General features: G+C 40.7%; 1 protein-coding gene across 3 annotated transcripts; it reads right to left on the bottom strand.

Annotated features, from left to right (window-relative positions):
- Nucleotides 1–436: 436 nt before the first annotated feature.
- On the bottom strand, nt 437–4,064 carry COMMD3 (COMM domain containing 3). 3 transcript variants are annotated; one of them, XM_040592271.1, is made up of 8 exons: nt 3,895–4,064; nt 2,907–3,018; nt 2,749–2,812; nt 2,601–2,635; nt 2,219–2,279; nt 2,077–2,133; nt 1,921–1,980; nt 437–818 (listed from the first exon to the last, which is right to left on the bottom strand). In XM_040592271.1, the coding sequence occupies exons 1-8, from the start codon at nt 4,025–4,027 to the stop codon at nt 759–761; spliced, it is 582 nt and encodes a 193-aa protein (XP_040448205.1). In that variant the 5' UTR covers nt 4,028–4,064; the 3' UTR covers nt 437–758. The 3 variants fall into 3 exon arrangements, with proteins under 3 accessions (XP_040448205.1, XP_040448206.1, XP_040448207.1); XM_040592272.1 differs by lacking the exon at nt 2,077–2,133; XM_040592273.1 differs by lacking the exons at nt 2,601–2,635; nt 2,749–2,812.
- Between the last annotated feature and the right edge of the window lie 7,600 nt (nt 4,065–11,664).

Here is an 11,664-nt window from a genome sequence, read left to right as displayed (position 1 = left end):
CCGCGGGCCCGGCCGCCGCCGCGCTTGCTCCGCGGGGTCGCTCTCTCCCGCCGACAGGTGCCGACGGGCTCCGCGACGGCCGCCGGCGCCGGGGCGGCCCGCAGCGAGCGGAGGGCAGCAGCCCCGCCGCCGGGCGCGGGGCGGCACCGCGCGGGGGGAGCCGCCGCCCGGCTCCGCTCGGTCCTGCGGGCTGCCGGCTTCCCGGCAGGCGGCCGGCCCCGCGGAGCTGAGCCGGGGTGCAGCCTGCCGCCCGTGCCGGGGACCAACCTTCACTCCGACCGGAGATGCGAGAGCAGCTGGAGCGAAATACCGCAGCGCGGTGGGCAATTTAGCAAACGCGCCGCGGCACGGGAGGAAGGGATTTTCGCCTCACAGCGCTGATCTAACGTTTAGCATCTTACTTTTAGGTACAGCTAATTCACCCGTAGAAATTGCGGAACAGGAGTGCATAAACTTTATTAGATCCCAGAGAAAAATAATCGGTGACAACTCTAAAAATACACAGAATAACATAAAAGGAATGCTTTGAAGACACGACAGTCCAGCAAATATTTAACAAGAGTTAATTAAAAAAAAATGACATGAGCAAGGAATACCAAGTGTGGTCAGAAAAAACAGTTATTTCGCATCCAAGGACTTGAAGAAGAAAAAGAACAAAAATGAACAGTTTGCATCAAGAGATGAAAGCCATTTGTCATTTAGAAGACACTCTTAGGAATCAGAGTACTTCGGCTCAGCAGGCTGACACCTTCCTTCAATCACATCTGAGTCGCTCTTTCTAGACTTTTTGCAGCATCTTTTAGTTTTCCAACTAAATCCTAAGAGATGAAACACTGTCTTAGAATAAACATTTTTTTTGAAAGGTCAGCTAGAGGAACATAAATTTCTTTTTTATAGAGTGGCAAGGGAAACCAGCACCTTATACCACAAAGAAAGTTTGCAACTGATGAACAATGCCAGCAAGTAATTAAATAGCTCCCTATTTTTACAATGTAGTAAGAAAAGTGGGAACTGAAGGAAAACAGCTTTAAACCATGTTATCTACTAAAATAGATCACTATTCTTAACAGGTAGATCTTATCAGTACCCTTAGGATAACCAAAGAGGACATTTGCTCTAGGCTCTCAAGTACTATATACATTTCTAAAACTAAGAATATTTTGAATGCAATTTTGTACTAGGACCATTCTCCAGCCAAAATGTGTCAGATTTAACTAAATCAGCAAACTGATTAAATAGACTCATTAGTGAGAAAAGGATGACTTTTCAGACACACATTACAAAAGCAGAGGTATAAACCTGAAGTTTTAATATCTTGCTTTTTCTCTCCGTCCACCCCCCAACACCCCCACACACACCCCCGCCCCCCCAATCCCTCTTCCCAATCCTCCAGAGTTCGGTCACTTCCAAGCATCACAATACCTCTATTGTTCAGTTACACATTTAAATCACTAAACAAAGATCAACATTTGTTTCAGTACATTTCTTACATGTCATTAACACCACTGAAGAGCCGTCAGATCCTTTTCTATTTTTAATCATGACACATTTAAATCATTGAACCAGCTTCTTTAATAATTTCTCTAAAGCATGGGAAATCAGAGTTTCAGAAAAATGATGTATTTCTTCTCATATATGTATGTATATATATTACAGTTATGAAAACAAATAAAAATTTATGCATGTATGTAAAACACTCCCCATGCAACTAAAATCAGTTACTTTGCAACTTTATTTGAGAGGACGGGAAAGCTACACTCACATAATTTTTGTAGAAGATTCTCCCCCCTACCCTTCCAGTCCTGGATTTTTATTTTTTATAATAGTATGTATGATTTCTTTTTGACTGGCAAGCTGTTAAAAACATTTACATCCACAACTGGAGCCAAACATAGAAATGATGATGAAGGAAAGAAGTACCTGTAATTGCTCCATCGTGCAACTAAAACTAACATCTGGGTGTGATCCTGAATCATTATTCTGAAGAAAAACAAAACAAAACAAAATGTCTGTTTTATATATAAAAAAAATTGTGATATTGCATTTTTTCCTCTGAGGGTGCCAGGAGTACAGTACCTCTACGTTTAAGGTCACCAAGTAGGAAGGCTGGTAAGTTTTATGAAGTTGATTGCTCTAAATTAAAAACAAAGAGCGTAAAAAAAAGTCAAGTCTCAGCACCCAAACAGACTAAAGAAACACCTTGATGTGCTAAAATTACCTTGATCTGATATTCCAAGCGCCAAGAGACATCAGTTATATGGAGAGGAGATCTGCCTATGCTGAAAGACACAACAGTTACAAGTTCCCTACGCTAAAAGAAAATGTCATTTTCACAAGCTGTCCATCAATAAATAACTTTTTCATGATCCTTGTCATGTTTCTTGAAAAGTTCAAAAAGTTTCTTAAAAGTAGAATTCCAAAAGGAAGAAGAAAAGTTTCAACAGCTGTTTTTTAAAGTTTGTTAAAAATTTACTTTTTTTTTTTTTTAATGGAACAACATTTTAAACTTTAATCACCTAAAGTATGCATAGGTGTTTTCCAGGACAGTTTCAAAGTACTTGTAATTGAAACTATGCATCTGTGCTGACTGATTGACCTACCTTCCCAATAGGATTTCCAATGCATCCTTGTTTTTCTGGGGAAAAGACAGAAAAAAAAGGGGAAAAAAAAGGAAAAAAATATTTGCTAGGTTCAAGAAACTCCTATGAGAGAAAGAAAAGATAAATATGTTAAAATTGGTTTAAAAACCTGATATTCGGTGCAAAATTGTTCTATTCTCTCTTTATCCAGCTTACATTCTTCTAGACACGTGCTACAAGGAGAAAGAATTTATTTTCTGTTAACTCAGCAGCCCAGTTTAGAGTAACAAGCGCCAGAAAAATGGGGTAGCTTCAACGTATTAATACCTTATAGCAGATATGTCGGCTTTCTGCTTTCCTGCCTCCAGAATACACGTTGCGGCCGCAGCATGGCAATGTTTTAATACCGTAGGGTCAATATCTTTCAGGTCTGGATCGTCTAAAATGAATGAATTACTGATCACACACGTTGTTTGCCACATGCCCGCACCCGATACCAAGAGCTGCTGCTCGCCCTTTGAACGGCACCTTTCCCACGCACGCTTCCAAACGAACGGCGTTTGGTGGCTCGGAGCGAGGGGACGGAGCGAGCAGGCGGGGTGCGCGGGGGCAGGGGCAGCGCCTGGTGCCAGCCGTACCGGGCGGGGCTGGCCGGCGGCGATCGCCCCGCCGCCTCTGCAGCTCCTTCCCCTGAAAAAACAGGAGCAAGGGGGAAAAAAAAAAAAGAAAACCTCAATTTCCTCCCCAAGCCCCGTCCGCGCTTCTCAGAAGCCTGTCGCCAAAGGCGAGGAGCGCAGCCGGGGCCGCCCGCCGCCCCCGGCCGGCACCGGCGGCTCCCTCCGTGCGCCGGGGCGGCGGCGGGGTTATTAACACCGCCAAATTAATTGCACGGCCGTATGCCCTCACGCCGGGGTTGCCGCTGCAAGCGTCCACACGCGAAAAAACCCGCGGTCGCAGCGAGGCGGCCGAGGAAACCCGCCTCCTCACCCCACCCCGCGGACACGATCGTGGGGGGACCCCGTCGCGGGCCGCCCCCACCCCTATTTCCGACCGGTTCCAGCCGTAACGCAGCAGCCGCGCATTAGCGGTGACACCCCGCGCCGTGGCACCCTGGAGCCGCCCGCGGGCGACGCTCCGGGTGGGAGCCGCCCCGTGTGCGCGGGGCGAGGGAGGGTGGCGGACGCCGGCCCCTGCAGCGCGGACACGCGTGTACAGCCGCGTACCCCCGCCGGGGGACGGAGCACGGTGCCCGCCTGCGCGCCCCGCGGAGCGGCGCGGCCCGCACCGCCCCCACGCCGCGCTCCCCACGCCTTACCCAGCCCGGCCTGCGGGTGATCGAGGAGGCTGCGGAACGCGGCGCGGAGGAGAGCGGCGTAAGGGCGGCGGGGGAAGAGGCGGGGGTCGCCCAGCAGCCGCCACCCGCCCTGCGCGTACGCCGACAGCTCCATTGTGGGCGCCGTGACCTTCGACACGCGCCCACGTGACGCGCGCGCAGCTGATCGCCGCGACGAGGCGGAGCCGCCGCCGTGGGGCGGCCGGGAGGGGGCGGGAGGAGGCGCCGCTCGCCGGGCGCTGCGGGGCCGCGGGGAGCTCGGGGCGCGGCGAGTCCCCCCGCGCCCCCGAGTCACGCCGCTGTCCTGCCCACGCGTGACTGCTGCGCGGGTGGCGGCGCGCCCCGCTGCTCGGCCCGTGGGGCTTGCGGCGGGAGTTGATGCCATTTCTGACCGGGTTTGGGGCAGGATGCGGCGCCTGGCGCAGCGGCGGTTGCTTGGGGCGTATGTAGCCCGTCAGTGCTTTCAGTTCTTAATAAATCTTCAAAGTGCTTATATCTCATTAAATCCCTAAAGCGCTTATATCTCAACACATCTTTAACCTGCATATATCGGTGTGAAACTGTGAAAGTCCACAAATTCAAGCTGTAAGTTTCTGCAGACCTGCTGCCCGCTAACTTAGAACGTCAGAAAGAGAGCATGACCCTTTTCCTTGTAGGTTATTTTGCTTCTGAGATAGCCACCTTAGATATGTGTGTCACAAGGCATTTGCCCCCTGTGTGGTTATAGACCTGCATATCAAACCAAATTTTATTTTTTTTATCTATGGTTACGTCCGTCTTAAATGCGAGCATAGAATCAAAATGATCTTGTAACTAAGATTGCAGCAGCATTTTGCTAAAGGCTTTGCATATTTTGACGTACATAAAATAGTGGTTTACAATACAGCCTTCACTGGTGATTTAGTAAAGATGTACAAATGCTATCTAAAAACAGCTCCACATTAAGCTAATAAATTCCTAATGTGAGGCATTAACCTGTTGCGTTACCTTTTTTTTTTGTCATAGTGAAACATTGTCATAATCTACAAAAAAATCTTAAAAGTTAATATTTTACAAGTGAACAATGAAATGGTGTGTGTTCATATTAGCTAAGGACCAAATTAGGACTGATCTAATGAAGCACAGGTAAAGGCCTTACTATGTCACGTGAATTATGATGTATATACCCTTTGGAGCTGAAGGATGCAAAATGCTTTAGATACCACCTTTTTCGTCGCTCATGGCTGTTCCAAATGGACAAGAACATTACTGTGCAATCTGTTCCTCTTTATTGAACAAACGTTTCTGCTGAACCTTTCTTAAAGGAAAATTCAATGTTGAAAGCTGCTCAGCCTAAAAAAATGAGCAAAAGCGAAAGGCCTCTGACAGATTCATGATTTTAAAATAACATCTATATAATGTCAAAATGATAGTCCTTTTTTTCCTGCTACAGATACATATCAGACAACAAGAAGGGCAAAAACAACTGACTTTGCAAATTATTGCCATATATGTCAAATAATAGAAAAACAGAGCAGAGCATTTTCCCCCTCTAAATTTTTAATGTTACTTAAATAGTGTTGCTGATAAAAGCAGGTCAGATAGCTGTACTTATAAAGTATAATATTCCAGAGTAACTTAATTTAAAATAGTGCATATAGCCCCACTCTTTTGATCATCTGCTGACCTGTGCTGCAATCCATTTGCAGGTTGACAGTGCTGTCAGAGGACTGCACTTCTTACTGGGAAAGGGCTTTCAACAAACACATTTCACTTCATCTGAACTATTCATGGTAATTGACTGGTCACTGATTTAATCAAAAAGCTGTTAGGAATTTTGTATCTGTATCCATAGCTCTCACTAATTACAATCAGTTGTCTAAGAGCTCAGTCCAGCTTTGGAGGCCAGTTCAAGTTTTGTTGCAGTAAGAACAGTAAGGTTAAACTTCATGAAGTCACATTTTATGTTTATTTGAATCACACTGCTTTTGAGATCATCACTGGATTTTTATTTCCTTTTTACTTTTTGTGATACTAATATAGTTCTTTTCTGCAAACCCAGCTGCCCCCTTGGCAGCGTGTGTGTCTCCTTCAGTATGGATGCAGAGCACGGTTGACTGGGTGATCCTATCTCCTTGGTTTCCTGGCACCGCGGGTTGTCTGGTCACTGTGTTGTAAAAACATGTGTTTGTACACCTAGGTCTCAGTCATGCCCAGGTTAAGGTAAAAAGAAAAACAGCTGCAGGATCAGGCCCTTAGTTCTAGCACACTGTGTATGTACGGTATTAGGCCTCATGATACTGTGAAGAATGAATGCTTAGAGTTTTGGGGTGTGATCTGAAGGAGTATCACTGGCCTGATCCTTTGGCATAAAAATTAATACACTGGATTGTTGAAATCTGAGCTTCAGAGTTCCGGCTGACAGAAGTCTGGTAATCTTCATTTTGCCAGAAACAAGAAAGGCATGGCAACAGGCAGGAGGACTCACAAAATAAGGCTTCCTCTATCTTTTGGTGTGATGGTCAAATATAGACACGATACTTAAGAAAAGACAGCATAAAATGGAGGAGAAGAAAAAGCATAAAATGGAGGAAAGGACAAAGCGCCTGAACTGTAGAATTACAAAGGTAAAGAGATGAAGGCTATAAAAGAGGATAGTACCCCCAAAAAGTATGAAATGTATGCATACGGCACGATTGCATGTTACAGAAATGTAATCTTCACCATGCCCTTATAATTTATAGCTTATTGAAATCCATAAATTAAAACCTAGCTTTAAAAACAAAACAACTGCTAACGATTCATTGTAAGATTATGTGGTACATGGAAGTTTAACTCATTTTCATCACCAAATTTGTATTATCAATTCCCCTACCTCTCAGCCTGACTTTTTTTCTTTCTCTCTTTTTTGCTCCAAAAAGGACATGAGATGGATTCAGACTGTTAGATTGCTATCAGATTTTATTGTCTGTGCATAGTGTGTACACATTTAAAAACCCTATTCATTACAATTTCCAAGAGGAAGCTAAACCGTATATTGAATAAAGAAATGATGAAGGAAATGCATTAATACTTGAATACTAATTATCAGGGAAACAAACTACCTCAGTCCACGCAAGCTAATATTTTTTACAGCTTGCACTTTGTTGGTCGAAACAAAATAATGCCACTGTCTAAAATGAAGGGAAATCACTTAGCTTCTCCACAGGACTAGTTCATAAAAATTAAGAATTGCTGTAAATATTTCCAAAAAGTCTCAGATTAGCATTTTTTCTTCTGTGTATTGCTCTTCACAGAGTTTAAAGACAGTAATTTAAGATGCTATTCTAGCATCAGTTTTTTGCAAAATTATTATTGACTTTCAAGAGTTTCACCCACACGTTAATGGAATGCCCCTAGAACTTTTCTTTTAAGTCGGTATCAAGTCTTCTTTATTATTATAAAATATATTTTACTGAAAAGAAGTTTAAGGCAGGTAAGAACAGTAAAGAATAAGTATTTTCTACAAAATTTATTTCTTGCTGGAATCGTATCTGAAGAAAAAACATGATACTTATGTATCAGTCACTGACATGATCACAGCATCAAAGAAAAGGAGTCTGCTTACCCCAGAAGGCCCAGGGAAATTTCTCTCATGTCACAGGCACAACAGTGCAATACAGTAAATAAAATACTTCCTTGAACCAAGCCACTATGTGGATTATTTATTTGGTGTGATTGCTGTAGGCAGTCCTCATATCTGGTGGAAGTGCAGTACTTGTCAAATATTTAAAAAAATACTTTATACTCCCAGACTTTTTTTGGTATGTATTGATTTCCATAAATGCAAGGACTGTTCAATAAAACATACTTTGTTTGCTCACAAATAGTTCTGATTAGCGGTTAAGGAAATCGTCTTTTTAATTAAATATGTAAAAGCACTTGATTTATTTCAGTAAGGTAAAACCTCTAGTAGCTGAATACATTTTTATCAACTATTTAATAATTTTTTATTCTATTTAACCTGAAAAACATTTTTGCTATTAGGTAGTATTTTTGAACTAAGTGACATTAATTTATTAAAAAAGAAGAAGGACTTATCTATTTACCTTTTGCTTAGCTTTATTCTGACTTGTTTTTAGCTTCTAGTTGTCAAAACTTACAATCTTCTGATTTTCTTCTCATACATGAAAAAAGATATATATTCTTAGGTTGTAAGATATTGAAAACAACTTAGAGCTTTCACATTTAAATGATACACTTCTAAGCAATTAATACTTCTGTCCTTATTTAAGTTCCCAGGAATAGAGGCAACCAGCGAAGTATCATTTCCTTAAAACATCATTGCTCCTCTGATTTCTAACAGTTCTGGAAAATCACATATATATTATAAAAGTTCAATTTTCTCCTTGCTTTACTAAAACATGTATCAGATCAAAACTAAAAAAAAAAATAATTTTATTATTTCTTGTCAAATAAAAAAATCACAGGGAGAATTTGTACACTTTATGTCTAAGGGCACACAAAAGCCTGCGTAATAAAAGGATGTAGGGATTTAGGCATGTGTGCAAGCATCAGTGGGATGTACTAGATAGTACATCATCCTCCAGGACAGCAGCTTTGTCTTTTTGTATGGTTTAACATATTTTAAAGTCCTTCTAATTAAGTGAAAATCCTGTATTTTGTATTTACTAAATTTTCAGTCATTCTTTTTCTCTCACAGAGAAATAAAGCTATGTAGCTCATAATGTGTTTGCTCTTTCTTAAAACTGTAGTGTCTTTGACTAAATTGGAGGAGGTGTATAAATGAGGCCTACATGAAAGATGCTGTCTTTAATGTTGGCTGGAGAAATACAAAGATTTCTGCTGCTTTAGTGGAACTACTACTGTAATTCTGTGTCTAGTCCTGTGTCACAGATGAACATAGTTTGTCATACTCACAAAAATGCTGGGAAATGCTTTTTAGTGACTATACTGTTATTTTCTTTTTGTAAGCAACATTTATTGGTAGTGGCTTGTAAATGGAAATTTTTGCTACTTTCCAAATGACCTGACATCATTTACAGATCAAAGTTGTACCTACTGCTTGTGCTACTCAGGCAGCACTCAGATACAGACATTACACAATAGTACCCGAAGTTCTTTACATTTAGACTTAGTATTTAGATCTACTGAGAAATGGCTAGTCAGTATGTGCTTTTAAACAGTAAACCAAATACATTTGAAATTTGTCAATGTTTTAAGTAAGCCTTTTTACATGTTTATACACTCGATGGTAAGATTGTAGCCTTGCTGGTAGAAGCCTGTAAGGAGGATATTATGCTCTGTTGTCAAGAAGCATTCACAGTCTGTCACATTAGTGCTGGAGATGTGTATAGAAGAGTAATTATTATAAGCTGACATCCAGCAAATGTAAGTAAGAATAGATAAACCTCAAAGGAAAATTAAGCTGTATGTTTTAGGTACTATTTGTCTCCAGATGTTTAATGTCAGGACACTAAAATGTTATTTAGCATAGCACCTAATTGGTAAAATAATTTTTTATTTATATAACAAACAGAAATGTGACTTTCTTAGCTCTGCACTTAGCTTCTTATCAAGGTAGATAAATACAGAAATACAAACAACGGGCTATCAATTATCCAGTATTTAAAGAGATGCATGGTATAACATTTTAATTCTCTTTATACAGTTCAGCAGTACCAAGCAGCAAAAGTATCTAAATCTGCTAATGTAATATGCGGTTTTCATTAAAAAAAAAAGAAAGTAAAGTTGGAACAGATATATGAACAGCCCTATATGGCATTTTTTGCTAGACTTACTCCTGCTGTTTCATGGAAATGTTTGATTCTGGTCATAAAGCAAGGCTTGCAAGCCAAAATGATAGATGCCTTAAAAGAAGCATTGATAAATAAAATCCTGCAGACCTTGGCATTCACAATTCCCTTTTGGCAATAGTGAGGAATGGCTGAGTAATAGTTAGGAAACAGACTTATTTAAGATGTTTATTGCAGCTAAAGATATTAGGGCTAGAGCTGCAGCTAGTGTAGATCAGCATATCTGCCTTGAAATTACTTATATTGCTTTGTGTCAGCAGAGAATCTGGCCCATATCCATTATCTAGAGGGAATATAAACTACTACAAAGCATACTTATCTAACCAAAAGCAAAAGTAGTGTGAGTAGCTCATTGATGTTTCTTGTAACACTTATGTTAACCTTTATAATGTGATAAAAATCTGGCACAGTTATGTATGGTTGCAAATGATCTTGCTTTGATAATAGCAACAATTATAAATTAGCATTTATCGCTTTTAATCGCTTTTCAAATTACATTGGTAAAAGCTTAACTTGATACTGATGAGAGGGCTAATAATTTAGGACCTTGTTGTTGCTCTAATTAACTTTACTGGGAGCAGAATTAGGCCTCTTGTCTGAAACAGATCTGCCTGTCATAGTAGGGAATTGTATTTTTTTTATATAATGTCTTTTTTGTGTTCTCTTTTGTGAACTTACTTCATATCTAGTGATGACCACATTTCACAGAGCCACTAAGTTTAGACTGCTGGCTTTTACATATAAACAAGTGTGTTACTCAACCCAGTAAAATCACGGAGAGTGAAGTTCAGATGCAGGCATCTGCAAACTGCAAGTTAAAAGTTGTAGTTGAAAAGACTGTGCTGTGAGACTTAGAATAACATAACAAACCCTGGCTCATTCTTAATTTGCTTGGCTCAATTAATGAAAGAGGAAGTTTACTAATTATCCAAATTTTGAGCAGTAAACACTGGGTCTAAGTAGTATCTCAATTAGTGGTTATAATGCTGCAACCATTAGACCTGTTCAGCAGCCGTTCCGGCAATGACTTACATGCAAATCAAGGCATTGAAATACATGGAATTTTACACATACTGAATTGTCCGCATCGTTTATATGACATCAAGTTTATTTCAGATTGTAGAAATGGTTTTGAGATTAAAAATACAGTTGTGGTTTCTGCCCATTTTTAAATAGCAACTGTCGTTATGGCCAATCTGAGAAAACAAAGGGGAATGCTTTGGTGACCCTAAGTTTATTATATCGGCAACACCACTGAAAACTACCAAGTGTCCATGTACTGTCTGTTTCATGCAAGATTTATTTGTTGTGAGAGAAAACCCTGATGGTTGGTTAGTGAATTAGGTCAATAAGCAGTAGGATAGTGATAGGGGAGATTCTATTGCTCTTGGGGATTTAGGCTTCCTAGCACGACATTTAAATCAATAGGAATCATCAGCTACCCTAATCTGCCCATACCGAATAGCACTTGGGCCTGAGGTGGTGGAAAAAAATTGGAAGAGACCCTGGGAAAATGTTTTTTTCCCCTCTGAGATAATTAATGTAATGCACTGTGTAGATTCTTATAAAAATATTTTATCTACTTTTACTGTATGTGCAATTTTATTTAAAAATATACTTCAAAAGGTAACATTACTTATGATCATCATCACTTCTTATTGGTGCACTCATAGAACACTTCAACTGTTTTTGCAAATGCATCAGTAACCTGTCAAACTGTACACAAGAAAGAGGCACAAGGCAAGAAATTCCCATTGCAGTATAAACAAAATGTTAAGATCCTGGCTTGTGACTTCTGGTATTAGTTAACATAGTACAATGTTGATACAGTCAAAATGATAACAGAAAGACAGAGTTAAAATTACAAAGCTATGTACAACCAATATGAAGAAGTGTAAGAAGCCTGTATTTCATAAGTGAACGCTTCCACAGTAATAATTCAAATTGGTGAGGATAC

Source organism: Falco naumanni, chromosome 4 (genome assembly GCF_017639655.2).
Source record: "Falco naumanni isolate bFalNau1 chromosome 4, bFalNau1.pat, whole genome shotgun sequence".
Taxonomy (NCBI): domain Eukaryota; kingdom Metazoa; phylum Chordata; class Aves; order Falconiformes; family Falconidae; genus Falco; species Falco naumanni.
This window is presented reverse-complemented; position numbering and strand designations above follow the sequence as displayed.